This window comes from Nyctereutes procyonoides, unplaced genomic scaffold, assembly GCF_905146905.1.
Source record: "Nyctereutes procyonoides isolate TBG_1078 unplaced genomic scaffold, NYPRO_anot_genome, whole genome shotgun sequence".
Lineage (NCBI taxonomy): Eukaryota > Metazoa > Chordata > Mammalia > Carnivora > Canidae > Nyctereutes > Nyctereutes procyonoides.
This window is the reverse complement of record NW_026575140.1, coordinates 78,322,199-78,337,138: the sequence shown is the minus strand read 5'-3', so window position 1 is coordinate 78,337,138 and position 14,940 is coordinate 78,322,199. Positions and strand designations below refer to the sequence as shown.

Here is a 14,940-nt window from a genome sequence, read left to right as displayed (position 1 = left end):
GGTTAAATAAAATCTTTGACATATGCTTATTTTCTATGTATGTGAAGGCCATAGTTTTAACTTTTTTTTTTTTAAAGTTGTCCTTTGAAACTAAAGGAGAGGGGGGAAAAATCTTTTCCCCTTTCCCCTCCTAGGTTTTCCAGCTGGGGCACTGTAAATTAGGCCAGTAAAAGACAATTTTTGTTGGTTGGTTGGTTGGTTGGTTTTCTCTCTTAAAAAAAAAAATATTTTAGGGCAACCCAGGTGGCTCAGTGGTTTAGCACTGCCTTCAGCCCCGGGGGTGATCCTGGAGTCCCTGGATCGAGTCCCACATCAGGCCCTCTGCATGGAGCCTGCTTCTCCCTCTGTCTGTGACTCTGCCCCCCCCCCTTTCTTTGTGTCTCTCATGAATAAATAAATTTTTAAAATCTTTAAAAATTTTTAAAAATTTTTTGCTGAGATATAATTGACATGTTGTTTTGGGTGTACAACAAAGGGACAGATTAACAGGAGAAAAACAAGTTTATCAACTTCTGTATACCATGTACGTAACATGTGGGAGTAAGAACCCACAAATGAGTAACTCCAAGGGGTGGCTAGTATTTGGGCTATATACCCAACTTAGTAGGGGAAAGGGAGGAGGAAGAAGGACACTTAGGGAAAAACAAATGACTTTTGAAGAAGATAAACAGGCCCTTTGAAGAACAGATGGGAGACATGTTAGCTTGTGACCTTGTCTGTCTGGGTGTGGTGTAGAGTTCTGGTCTCCCAGAAGAGAAGATTAGAGTCATTCTCAGGAGGGGATTTACGACACTTAAATTGTTTTGGAAGGCCCTGCTTTTAAGTCAAGGGACTTTAGGAATTCAAATGCCTTCAGCATTTGAAATTAATTTTTTGTAACATTTTATTTATTTAAGAGACAGAGAGAGTGAGAGAGACAGAGAGCACAACCAGGGTGGAGGGGCAGAGGGAATGGAGAAGCAGACTCCCTGCTGAGCAGCATTGATGTGGTGGAGCTCCATCATGACCTGAGCCGAAGGCAGACACTTAATCCATTGAGCCACCAAGGAGCCCCTGAAATTAATTCTTATGCACATGCAAAGTGGCATATTCTGGGGTTTAATGTCCTGGTCCTCAACACTTTCATAGAACAGTTTTCTTTGTATTGGTATCATCTCTAGCACAGTGCTAAGCACAGAGTATGTTTTCAGTAATCTTCAGTAAATGTGTATTCAAGAAAGGATTGCAGGGAATCCCTGGGTGGCTCAGAGGTTCAGCACCTGCCTTTGGCCCAGGGCGTGATCCTGGAGTCCCAGGATCGAGTTCCCTGTCGGGCTCCCTGCATGGAGCCTGCTTCTCCCTCTGCCTGTGTCTCTGCCTCTCTCTCTCTCTCTCTCTGTCTCTCATGAATAAATAAATAAAATCTTAAAGAAAGAAAGAAAGATAGAAAGAAAAGAAAAGAAAGAAAGGATTGCAGACTTGCAACATAGCCTAGCCAAGATCATTAAGGGCAATAGACATATAAAACCAGAATGGCCCCATAGATTTCTGGACAACACTGAGCATTATAGGAAGGGGATCTAGCAACCTATGAATCCAAGTCTTTCACCATTTCTCCTCACATAAAAATGCTACAAGGAGATGCTATGGGTGAGAGAAAAAAAAAAGCCATTTGAGTGTCATCATGGAGGGTTTCATGAGAAATTAACACTGATTTTGGATTTTAAAGAATGAAAGGGCATTCCTTTAAAAAAATTATTTATTTGAGAGAGAGAGAGAGAGAGAGGGAAAGGATGTGAGTGGGGTGAGGGGCAGAGGGAGAGAATCTCAAGCAGACTATTCCACTGAGTGGAGAGCCCAATGCAGAGCTGTGTCCCATTACCCTAAGATCATGACCTGAGCCAAACTCAAGAGTTGGATGCTTAACCGACTGAACTACCCAGGTGCCCTGAAAGAATAAATAGGAATTCTTCACGTGGAAAGATGAAGAAAGAGAGTTTCTCCATGGAAAAATGCAGTGGGCAGAGTCACTGAGTACAAGAAAGCATGAATCATATTAAAGAAGGGGAAACAGTATTATCTGATGGTACCCAGGTATGGGAGGTGGACAAAAGAGGAAAAGAGACTGGGAAGGTAATGTAAAAGTCACTGTGAGGACTAGAGACTGAATCTGGCCATCATTCAGAAGTGGCAGGAAGCCACTGTAGGGTTTTGAGCTGGAAAAGAGCTGATGTATTAACTTGGCATTCACTTATATAGTTATGTAAGGTAGACTGGAGAGGGCAGAAATACACAGCAGCTAGGCAGTTGGAAATATGAAACTGGAGGTCAAAACTATGTTGGGATAGAGATAAAGATATGAGAATTATCACAGTAGTGGTGCTGGTTGAAATAAGTGGGCAAAGCTGAAATCTGAAAATGTCTTAAACTTATTATCAGCTACAGTGTCTTTTATTTTTCTCTTACTTTTCCCCCACCTCCATATTCATCCCCCACTCCCACCCACCCCAAGACTGTGAGGTCCTCAATGTAGGAGCTGTCTTATTCCTGCTTCTTTTCCGGCATCTGGCACAGTACCCTGGAATGTGAGCTCAATAAATATTTGCTGATGAAAAAGAGCATGCAGAGAAAGGAAAAAACACATTTTTCAGAAAGGTGGTGATGGCAAACGGATTCTACTGAAGAGTTTTGATATAACGGAGAGAGAATTGTTGGGCATTTTATTGGATGGCCTCAAATATTGTCAGGAAAGCATTTGATGTATGGTTGCAGGGTGTCACATGATTGAGGATGGGGTTGACTTGAGTTGATGCAACCAGTTTGAACAGCTGCAGCCAGAAATGTGCTGAGGAGACTCCTGTATGCTTGCATGCCTGTTTTTAGTGCCCTTGCATGTATCTGGAATGCTCCCTGCAGCCCTCTTCTCCCTGACTCCATTATCTCTCATTTAGTCTGCTTATCTTTCAAAGCCTAGCACAAATGCCTCCAACTTTTCTGGGACATTGCTCCCTGATACTATTTCAAGTAATTAATCCTTTTTCTATGTTTATACTTCTCTACTTGTTAATCCCATTAGATGATAAATTACTTGAAGACAGGAAGAGGGTTTTACTCATCTGAGTAGCCTCATGTCTGCTGACACTTAAAATCAAATGAGTTTTCAAATAAATAAATAAAATCTTTTAAAAAAATAAAATGAGTTTAAGAATACACTGAGTGGCAGAAAGGGCAAAGCTGAAGTATAGCTTGAAGTCTTGGTGGACTAGATCAGCATGGTTTTTGTGACTGACAGGACCTACCGAGGTGATGGACAAACAGAACCAGGAAAGGATTCAAGAACTATCAGCTGTGATGCAGGCAGATGAAATTTCACTAAAATTTAAGATTATTATGATTTTTTAAGTAGGCTCAATGCCCAATGTGGTGCTTGAATTTACAACCCTCAGGATCAAGAGTCGCATGCTCTACCCATTGAGCAACCAGCCACCCCCGGATTTTTAGACTTTGGTGTCTCTACCTGGAAAAATAAAGACATGATGCTCATGTGTATTTTGTGGTAGGAAGGGATGTAATTTTCTCCCCCGACTTCCTCTTACTAGTTGGCAGTGAAGCCCCGCAAAGGAAAGCCCAATAATGAAGTCCTCAGTATCAGACTCAAATTTTAAGCATTGACTTCTATTCTTTAACTCCTCCAGTCCCTTTGGCTGGGCTCTAAACTTTTGTAAGAACAAAGCAGGTGGATTTTACAGTGTCACTTTCCCACCTTCATTTCCAAACTTTTGGAAGAGTACTTAATTAGCAGTGAAATGAATGCAGATGGCCACAGGAAGTGGGAGAGAGGTAACTGGTATACCAGGACAATGAACTAAATGGTTTAAGATGGTTATTTTCAAATCCCAGTTATGCTATTTATCTGTGAAATGGGGATAATGACTACAGTATTCCCCTCCTATCTGTGCAGGGTATGTTCCAACCTCCCCCTCCCCTGGATACCTGTAACCATGAATAGTACCAAATCTTATATACGATCCTATATATGTTTCTTCCTATACATATACATCAATGGTAATGTTTAATTTATAAATTAGGCACAGTAAAAAATTAATGATAATAATTTAAATGTTCTGTGAATGCGGTTTTTCTCTCCTTTCAAAATCCTATTGTACCATACCCACTCTTCTTATGATGATGTGAGATGATACAGTGCCTCTGCAATGAGACAGTCAGGGGAATGACACGGCACTGTGATACAGTGTTAGACTACTATTGGCCTTTTGACAGTATGGCAGAAGGAGGATCATCTGCTTCCAGACCCTGGGTAACTGACATCACAGGAAGTGAAACCACAGAGAAGGGGAGGAATTACTTAACTTGCAAAAACATTATGTGAAAAATAAACTAGATGTAAAAGTGCTGAGCAAAAGGAATGTAGTGTATTTTGAATAGGTCACATGCAGGTGATAAGAAATTAAAAACGTCAGAAAGGGTACGCAGGGGAGGGGTGCCCTGGGTGGTTCAGCCGGTTGAGTGTCCAACTCTTGATTTTGGCTCAGGTCATGATCTCAAGGTGGGGGGATTGAACCCTGTGTTGGTCTCTACGCTGGGCTGGGTGTAGAGCCCACTTGTGCTGTCTCTCACTCTCTCTCTCTCTCAAAAAAAAAAAAAGGTATGCAGGGGAAAGGGAAGTCTCCTCCCTCCTCCCTATCCTTTTCTACCAAGTCTCACAGCCAACTCTTCATACCATTATATGCCTTTATTGTGCATTCCCTTCCTTCCATGACTGTTATGTGAACTTGATTGAACATGTAATTCAAATGTAAAATTCCTTACCTATAAAATGAAGTGCTTCTGAGCATTTAATGAAATGGTTACTGCTATGTAATTAAAATGCTACACAAATAAGAGGTGTTAGCTTGGGAAGAAGCAAGGCCCAAACATATTTTGCTTTTAACTTTATTTAGATCAGAGGTCTCTTGACCCTGAGAATCAGCCCTGGGCTTGACTGCTTTGTTCCATTAGCAGTATTCCCTTTCCTTATCTTGACATAATCAAAAGATGAAGGCTGAGAGCCACTTGGTCTATTCCACAGGTGATCACTTACTCCAGCCGTCATGTCTACAGTAACTTGACTGAGGAACAGAAGGGCCGAGTGGCCTTTGCTTCCAATTTCCTGGCAGGAGATGCTTCCCTGCAGATTGAGCCTCTGAAGCCCAGTGATGAGGGGCGGTACAGCTGCAAGGTGAAGAATTCAGGGCGCTATGTGTGGAGCCATGTCATCTTAAAAGTCTTAGGTAAGCTAGAGTGTTCCAAGGTAAATGCCTCCATCTAATTAATAAGGTCTCTGCGAGGAATAGCCAAATGCATCATGGTGGTACATAACTTTGTTTAATACCCTGTATTATGCAGTCAGAGATCACCTAGTCCAGTTCCCTGGGAAGAAGTATGTTCTATATTCTATACATAATAAAAGAAGAAGAATAATCACAATTTTCCATCGTAGACCATTTTCAAAATTTAAATCTCCTCTAATGTTTAAGTGATATTCTTATATTTACCTGACATCTCTCAAATACGATTCAACTCCGTTTCTGGCAGCAAGAGCTACTAAGTTGTATTTAATTGCTTCCAAGTTAGTGGACTTCTATCCCTGTTTCAGTATTAGTAAAATCACACTCAACTGTCCTAAAATTTCCAATTAAATAACAGTGTCTTCTTTGAGAAGTGACGAGGGAGTTTCTAGGGCAGCCTCTGAAAATTACAGTAGCGCCACTGGAAGCAGCTGGAATTGGGTGTGTGTGTGTGCAGGGGATGGAGGTGGGTGTACTTCTGGGGGTGGCATAAAGCATGGTTACGTAGCAAAAGGTCACTGAATCCCCCCACTCAGAAGTTGACCATAACAGATGGCTAGAGAAACAACTCAACACCACATAGCTCTTCCACTGAATCTGGTGTTTGGCAATCCTTGAAGCTTTTTCTTTTCGCCAGTGAGACCATCAAAGCCCAAATGTGAGTTGGAAGGAGAGCTGACAGAAGGAAGTGACGTGACTCTGCAGTGTGAGTCAGCCTCTGGCACAAAGCCCATCGTGTATTACTGGCAGCGGATCCGGGAGAAGGAGGGAGAGGATGAGCATCTCCCTCCCAAGTCTAGGATTGGTAGGTCATCCTTCCACCAGTCTGCTGAGGCAACAGAATGGTACTCTAGCCATGGGTTCTAAATCTGGTTTTGTCAGCAACTTACCAGTGACCTTGAACACACTGCTGAACCTCTTTGAGCTTCTATTTTTTCATCCACCTTTTCTTCCCTCAAATGGCACATAAAAGTGGCAAAAGAAGTGAGGGGGAGATGTACCACATACCCATGATATCTAATTATTGTGTTCACTATCCCTTACCCGTTCACAGTCTTTTGTAACTCTTGAGGATGTGCGACTTTTTTGTAAGACTCTTCTTAAATTTTATTTAAGTTCAATTTGCCAACATATAGCATGACAACAAGTGCTCATCCCATCGAGTGCCCTCCTCAGTGCCCGTCACCTAGTCACCTCATCCCCCGCCCACCTCCCCTTCCACACCCCTTTGTTTGTTTCCCAGAGTTAGGAGTCTCTCATGGTTTGTCTTCCTCTCTAACTTTCCCCACTCAGTTTCCCTCCTTTCACTTATGGTCCCTTTCACTATTTCTTATATTCCACACGTATGACTGAGACCTCATGATAATTGTCTTTCTCCAATTGACTTAATTTCACTCAGCATACACCCTCCAGTTCCATCCATGTAGATATAAATGGTAGGTATTCAGAGGATGTGCAGTTTAAAAGAATGTTCACCTTTTTTTCCACATTCTGAAAAAATCTATCATCTCATTCTTACCAAACAGTATTTGAGAATCTTAGGTCAATGATGCAATAAAGTAAACAATAAACAGAGACCTTGTCACTAAGGGGATTACAATCATTCCTTCTGCTTTGTAGACTACAATAACCCTGGACGCGTTCTGCTGCACAATCTCACCATGTCCTCCTCTGGGCTCTACCAGTGTACAGCAGGCAATGAGGCTGGGAAGGAAAGCTGTGTGGTGCGAGTGACTGTACGGTGTAAGTATCCCAAGGGCTTGTTCTCGCCTTTGCATTGATAGTTCCGTGTAAAAACACTTTTAATCAGAAATAAGAGTAAGGTCAGGGTAAAAGCTTTTATTTCCAGAAGGACACGGCTATCACTAAGGTAAGGTAAGTTCAGTAGTTGCAATGACCATTCCACTCTTGTGGCTAACTCTGTATTTAGGAACATGTGTGAACTTGTCAGCTCCCTAAAGAAATTTATTATATCCAGGAGGGGACCAAATGGAGATGTCCTTTATAAATGTAAATTTACCTTATAAAAGGCCAACTTTATTTTTAGAACTTCTCCTGGGTCTGCTGTGTCTCAAAGATAATCAGCTTAAGGGGGCACCTGGCTGGTTTAGTCAGCAGATAGACTCTTGATCTCAGGGTTATGGGTTCAAGCCCTATATTGGGTGGAAACTCCTTCAAAAAAATCAGTGTAAAATTGTCCTAATGGTAAAGAGGCATACTTTGGGGTAGTATAATCTGCTATCTTTCAATATCAAGAAGGTTAGTCATACACCAAGAGTAAATAGGAAACTCAAAAAGATAGAAAGATCTGGAAATACTCATCTCGTCTGGCACTTATGTTTTTGTTTGTTGTTTTAAGTAAAGTCTATTTCTAAGGTGGGCCTCAAACTCCCAACCCCCAAATCAAGAATTATTGAGATGAAGAGTCACATGTTTCACCTACTAAGCTGGCCAGGCGTGCCAGGGCTTATGTTTTTTAAATTCATGTATTTCCTTAGCTTATGTTTGGTTTTTCCCTCTGTTTTTGTTTCTGAGAAAATAGATGTACAAAGCATCGGCATGGTTGCAGGAGCAGTGACAGGCATGGTGGCTGGAGCACTGCTGATTTTCCTCTTGGTATGGCTGCTAATCCGAAGGAAAGACAAAGAGAGATATGAGGAAGAAGAGAGACCTAATGAAATTCGGTAAACCTCCCTTCAAAATCCCTTCTACTAGACTTCCTTTACTGGGCTAGCTCCATAGTGACTAGCCAACGTAAATGTCCCATTTCCCCTTTTTAAATTATTTTTTTAAAAGATTTTTAAATTTATTTGGGAGAGAAAGAGAGTGAAAGGGAGAGAGACACAGCAGGAGCCTGGTGGAAGAAGCAGAGGATAAGCAGACCCCATTCAGTGGGAAGCCTAATTCAGGGCTCAATCCCAGGACCCTGATATCAGGTGACCTGAGCCATCCAGGCACCCCTCCCATTTCCTCTTAACTATGAATCTGTTCAAAGGATTACTCTGGTTAGGTAAGGAGTTCCAGCCTGGGGATAGAAGTTCAGGTTTACCTTGCCTTTATTGTGAAACTGTCCTCAACTGAGAATTAGAAGATCAACTTTGGGGTATCCCTGGGTGGCTCAGCAGTTTAGCGCCTGCCTTGGGCCCAGGTAATGATCCTGGAGTCTCAAGATCGAGTCCCACATCAGGCTACCTGCATGGAGGCTGCTTCTCCCTCTGCCTGTGTCTCTGCCTCTCTCTCTCTCTCTTATGAATAAATAAAATCTTTAAAAAAAGAAAAAGAAAAAAAGATCAACTTTGTTACTTCTGATTCACTTCCACTTACAAAGGGCCATGAAGTGAAGAATGGGCCATGAAAGGCTTTACTTAGGGATGCCTGGGTGGGCTCAGTCGCTTACTCTTGATCTCAGCTCAGGTCTTGATCTTAGGGTCATGAGTTCAAGCCCTGCTCCATGCTGGGTGGTGGGCTCCATGCTGGGTGTGGAGCCTACTTAAAAAAAAAAAAAAAGGCTTATGTAGACAGACCCCAAATCAATCTCAATGGTAAGTGCCTGCTTTCCCAGAGTAATAGAGTTGACTTCGGGTCTAACAAAACATCCATTTGCCCAAGCCAACCTGATAAAGTCTCAGGGACCAGGGAAGTCCCCGTTCCCCTAAAGGGCTGCCCCTCAGTGGGATCATGTGAAGTTTACAGCTTGAGGAGTTTTAGAAAACCTCAGAAGGAAGCAACCATAGTGGAAACTATCTTGGTCTTGCCTGTATTGAAGTTTACCTTTGCTGTTTTTTCTCTTCAGGGAAGATGCGGAAGCCCCAAAAGCCCGTCTCGTGAAACCTAGTTCCTCTTCCTCAGGATCTCGGAGCTCACGCTCTGGTTCTTCCTCCACTCGCTCCACAGCTAATAGTGCCTCACGCAGCCAGCGGACACTGTCAACTGAAGCAGCGCCCCAGCCAGGGCTGGCCACCCATGCATACAGCCTAGTGGGGCCAGAGGGCAGAGGTTCTGAACCAAAGAAAGTCCACCATGCTACCCTGACCAAAGCAGAGCCACACCCAGCATGATCCCCAGCCAGACCAGAGCCTTCCAAACCATCCGAATTAGAGTGGACTTGACTCCCATGCTTTCCTAGGAGTCAGGATCTTAGGACTCTTCTAGTCATTGAAGCTCAGTCACCAGCCACACAAACCCCCTCGAACCAGATGACAGGCCATTTAAGTAGCAGTGAGCATTGCATGGACCCGATTCAAATGAACACTTTCTTTATATGGCACCAAACAAGAAAAAGGATGTAAGCTGATCATCTCCAGAAAGGCATGGTGCCTTGAGACCAGAGTGGGGAAAGCAGGGGTCCTAATCTGTGTATTTGTTGACCAGGACCTGTGGTGGAAAAGGTTGGGGAAAGGGGAACTGCACACACTTAAAACTTCTCACCTGAGATGTTTTGTTTGTATCAATACTTCGACTCACCATTGTCAAGAAGAAATGAAATGTTGTTCATAAATTTTCTATGCATTTCTGCAAACCTACTGGATTATTGTGCTTATTCAGTCAAGTGGAACCCACAGCCTTATATTTCACCTACCTGCACCACGTACTGGGCATATTGCTTCTGAGAAATTTCAAAAAAGGAAATATGTTTCTTCTGACCTGACTTCATTTACCATAAGGTTTGGATATTGATTTTATAAGGAGTTGAACTAGTAGGAGATGAAGAATAATTTGAGTTTCTCCCCCCTCTATCCACTCCTAACCTCCCACTTATAGAGAACCATAAGAGAACTAAGAAAGGAATTCAAAATGTGTGACAGGGGCCTGTGAAAAACTTTCCATCTTAATGATGTTCATTTAGAGGGTCACTGACAGATAACCAGAAATCCATACTGGACCAATTGTGGAGTAACCCTCAAATCAGATGTCTCTGAGGACTTCCCTGCTAGAGGATATCTCTGGAGCACAACGTTCACTATGTGTCATTTGACAATGTTCTTAGAAGCTTTTTCGAGAGAGAAATCTTTCAGAGATGCTAAAAGATCATTGATATATCGTTGTGTTCTCTTCTGAGAACCTATAAAATCAGAATTCTAAGACTGACTAAACTATAAAGGGAGCTTAGATCAGTTATCTCTTAATATAAGGAAGTTTATTACACCAAACCTGGAGCTTCCTCCATTTCTTTCATTTTAGGAGAAGGATGTGAACCTGGGACTTTTGATAATTCTAGGGCTTAAATTATCAAAAAGATCAGGGATTGCCAGCGTTTCCTAATGGCATTACAAGGACGTCATAATCATTCCCTCCTGAGAGGCTGAAATAAATTCAGTAATTTCCCAGCTTAGCCTCCGAGGAAGTCCAGGTTTGGAAGGAAAGGGAATTATATTTAGGGAAGGGATGGTGAGGATAACTCGTGGGTGGCAGGACAGGGCAGGATTAGTGACTGCTAACATTTGAACTGTCACCATCTTGGAAACAATGAACAGAAATGATTCACCACAATAACCATCATTAAGAGTTGATTCATGGAAGAAAGGTGTGTGAGAAATAAAAAGCGAGCAGCAGCCTCCAATACGAGAACTTGCCTTTTTAATAGTGTTGACTATCCTGTGAGTCAAATGCATCCAATGGCAAAAATGATAGACCTGAAAAAGTCCTGCAAGGACCTCAGGGCAAATGTCAACAGATCTCCATTGGTAGTGCAAAATATTTATGATTAAAAGGGCAGCAAGTTAGAGGAAAGAAAAAGTCATGCTGAATCTGGAGATGAAAGCATTGTTTCTAAAATGGGAATCAGATGCTTGAAAAGGCTGATCTGGGATTTGGCCCCATTTTTCTGGTTTTTCCTTTCTACATTTAATTCTTCTACCACAGCCCTCATATAGTGCAAATACATTTTCTTCTAAGGTTCTTTAAGAAATGAGGGGGTTTATGCTTGGGTGAAAATTGTCATTTGAGGTTTGTCTTCCTCTTAAAAAAAAAAAAGGCTGGGAGATAAGAGACATTGAGGAAGTAATGTAAAGAATGTCTATTGATTTAAGAAGGCTGGTATATGTGGAATGCTTAATACTAACACTGCCTCATTGTAAGATAAAACCCCTTCCATGCTCTATACTTTTTTATTCTTCTGGTAATGTGGTAACCTATCACCTCTGCTATGTAATTCTGAGGATTCTCATTCCTATAGAACCTGAGCCAAACAAGTCACTATGGAGGCTGCAGCTCTATCATCACAAGCAATTTGCTCTAATCGTTACTTACTACCTTTGAACCTAAGGTTTCCTGCATATGTCTTTGAAGGCAGGAATCCGTCCCCTTTGCATGATATGGAGATTGAGGTTATTTAAACATGTTAGTTACTAAAAGACTAAAATACCCGTTGAATAGCCAGATTTTGGAAATCTGTTCACACTGGAAATCTACAAAAAAATTCACAAGACCGATAACTACCTAAAATCTGAGAAATTCTAAGGAATTGAAACTTCTGAGAGATAAGGTGCTCAAGTTTAAGCAATGATAGTGCACTTTTCTTGGAGTCAGGTTTTTGGGTTCAGATACAGCAAGCTCTGGGCTTAAGATAAAGTTTTGAGACACTACTGGTTTCAAACCATATTCCATTAACTTTAAGTCAAATAAACCTGATCCGTTAATATGAAACAAAACAGATAACTAAAAAGTAGAAAGAAAAACATTTTTAGTGTGAAGATCCCAACGGAAGGATGTGAATGTTTGGAGAATAACCATTTCAGTAAAATATATAAACCAAACTTAAATTTGTGAAACAATGAAGTGGATGCCCTTGTTGTTACACTGTATAAAAATAATTTCAGAATTGCTTTTGCAAAAACACACAGTTTTGCTTAATTTCTGGTGTTAAGCTGTTTATATTTTAACTTCTAAGTTGCCTTGTAATTGAGACTGTATTTGATCACAGAAACCAAATATTTATTACAGATGTATCTGTATCAGCAATTAAAAAATAAATAAGTAAAGGTGATATACTGTAGGAGAAGCTGAAGGTCATATAACCTGCACTGGAAATGTGTTCATTAGCTTGCTGCCAAAAGAAGAACAGAACTCAGTCTGAATATCATCTATTATTTATTGATTTCAGTCACAAATACACCAAAGTACTGTTTCCTAACAAAGCGAGATGCTTAGTGGTACGGGAGAATACCAAGTTATGACAGAGATGCTGCTTTTAAGGACCTTATCAAAATAACTAACATTCACAATGCAAATATTTTATGCCAAGGTGAGGTGCCGACAAAACTACACACTAAGGGATTCAAACAAATCTCAAAAGAAGTAAGCACCGAGAGGTTCAAATGAATCTGAAAAAAAAAAAAACTTCACAAAATTAAATGAGGTAATACATCCAAAGCCCTTGGAACCCTTAGTGCTTGGATATGTGACAGGGACAACAGTATGTTCACGACCCCACTCCCCAGCCAGAAACCCCATGCCTCAGACTTCACTGCAGTCCCTATGCCCCCAAACTTTAATCTTTCGATCCTGAATGTGTCTGAAAGCTTGTAAACAGGCGGATACCGGACATTGGTCATAAGCTTTATATACATACACTCTGAATCATTCTATTTAATGAGCGCACAGTTCAAGTTCTACAACGCGCTGTGAGTGACCGCACACACAGGTTATCTACTTTTTTTCATCAGTGACTTTAGGTGGGATACTCCAAGGCACTGGATTTGGGACCTTGTTCCATGGTCGGGTGGCTCAATAGTTAAAACGTGGTTAGGCAGTCCAGAGGTCACAAGCTGCAAAATGTAGGTTTTTGATAGGCTGAGCGGGAAAAGGAAGATGGTAGATACCAAATAAATTGGAAAGGAGCCTCCCACGGCACACATCTTCCTCCTCCGAGTTGGGAGTTACATGTGTTTCTAGGAAAAAAAAAAAAAAAAAACTGCACTATAGGGCAACTAAAAAAAACAGACCAAGGATTCTGGAATCAAATGCGCTAGGTTCCATTCTAGCTCAGCCAACTGTAAATCCTACAGATAGCGTCTCTGGACCTCATTTTCCTTCTAATACAGGAATATACGATATACACCCCAGAAAACTGTTCCGGTGGTTATATATTAACAGATGAAAGAACTCTCTGTGTTGTAAAAGCACCCTAAAAACAATTTCTTGGGAAGTGGGGCAAAATTCAAGCATATGCCACCACGTGCTCAAGCCATCGCTGCCCTCCCCCACCCACCCACCCCCGGAAAACGCAAAGGCAAAACATGAAAAAAAAAACAACAAAAACCCACCCTTCCTTCACATGTTTGAATCTGGCTTTAGGCCTTACTGTCTTGGACAAGGACAAGGTGTCCTCTTCTGACAGGCTTTTTGGAGGCACCGCCTGCAGGGCTTTTCTGATTACAGCCACAGCACGGTTAGGTGGTCTTTAGAAAAAAAATAATAATAATCTTTTCATCCGCCCATTTATCCATTAATAAGAAGAGCAGCGGCCGGGCCTGTGTGGGAGAACACCCCCGGAAGACAGTTCAAGGAACCGAGGCTCCGAGAGGCCCGGGCGGCAGGCCCGCCCCCACGCCGCCCCGCGCCGCGCCGCCCCGCTATCAGCACCACCGTCTCGCGCACTCGGTTAATCCCGTTCTCAGGACGCCCCTGGGGGGTTTCTCGGCGAGCTTTTTTAGAAATCCAGGAAGGGAATAGAACCACACACCTGGTCACTGAAAATAAGGGAGCCTGGGACGCCCCAGGTGAAGGGCACGGGGCCGCCGGCGCCCAGGCCGCTCAGGCCTGGTTCTCCTCCGCGGGAGCAAGCCGCGCGCGGGCCTTTCTTTCCTCCCACAGACACCTGAGGAGTAGGGGTGGGGGCCGGGGTCGGGGCGGCGGGCAGCGACCCGGGGCCTCGGCGGGGGGAGGGGCAGGGCGCAGGCCCGGGCCCCGCAGCCTGAGGACTCCGGGCGCCGGCCTGGCTCACCCGCCCGGCGCACCCCCGGGCAGGGCACCCTGGCAGCGCCCCGGGGCCGGTCCCCGCCCCCGCTCCCGCCCCCCCAGCCCCAGCGCGCACACCCGGCCCAAAGCACCAGGCAGGCGACGCGGGAACGTGGGCCCCGCGAGGGCCTCGGGGACCCCGGGCGACGCCGAGGGGGGGAGGGGCGCACAACCTTCGCGGCCATTTTGTCCTCGTTCCACTTCCGCCTTCCCTCCCGGGCCGCCGGGTCCGCCCTCCCCCCGGGTCCGCGGCCGAGCCCGCTGGCGGCCAGGGCCGTTGCCATTGGCTGGCTCTAACGCTGCCCGCCCCTCTCCCTCCTCCTCCTTCCGGCCCCTCCCGCGCGCGCTTGCGACGGCGCCTGCGCAGAAGCGGACGCGGCCTCCGCCCCTCCCCCTCGCCCCCCCTCGCGCCCCCCCCTCCGCCTGAGGTGACTGAGGACTCCCGCGCGCGGGCTCTCTCGGCTCCACCCTCCCTTTCCCCGGGGCCGTTCGGAGCGCGGGGGCGAGAATGAAAGTTCCAGAACGCTGCGGTGAGTGCGTCATCGCGAGGGGGGGTGGGATGGGGGCGGGAGGGGGCGAGGCCCGGGGCGGGAGCCGGCGTCGTCATTGGGGCTCGCCGAGGTGGCCGCGCGCCCATTGGCCGACGCCGCCGTGA

General features: G+C 44.2%; 2 protein-coding genes across 2 annotated transcripts in view; one reads left to right on the top strand and one right to left on the bottom strand.

The window, feature by feature from the left end:
* The window catches only part of CLMP (CXADR like membrane protein), a 98,274-nt gene extending 88,424 nt beyond the window's left edge, over positions 1 to 9,850 (top strand). The window contains 6 exon segments of the mRNA XM_055305165.1: positions 5,069 to 5,270; positions 5,965 to 6,132; positions 6,948 to 7,070; positions 7,870 to 8,011; positions 9,121 to 9,368; positions 9,371 to 9,850. Coding sequence (XP_055161140.1) covers positions 5,069 to 5,270; positions 5,965 to 6,132; positions 6,948 to 7,070; positions 7,870 to 8,011; positions 9,121 to 9,368; positions 9,371 to 9,453 — 966 coding nt within the window. The 3' untranslated portion in view covers positions 9,454 to 9,850.
* Positions 9,851 to 11,535: 1,685 nt separating this feature from the next.
* LOC129496940 (translation initiation factor IF-2-like) lies at positions 11,536 to 14,922 on the bottom strand. The gene is made up of 2 exons (XM_055305287.1): positions 14,011 to 14,922; positions 11,536 to 13,216 (listed from the first exon to the last, which is right to left on the bottom strand). The coding sequence occupies exons 1-2, from the start codon at positions 14,920 to 14,922 to the stop codon at positions 13,205 to 13,207; spliced, it is 924 nt and encodes a 307-aa protein (XP_055161262.1). The 3' UTR covers positions 11,536 to 13,204.
* Positions 14,923 to 14,940: the final 18 nt, after the last annotated feature.

Excerpts from the sequence above, each read along its gene's own strand:
- LOC129496940 (XM_055305287.1), bottom strand. The coding sequence starts at position 14,922 with ATGGGCGCGCGGCCACCTCGGCGAGCCCCAATGACGACGCCGGCTCCC.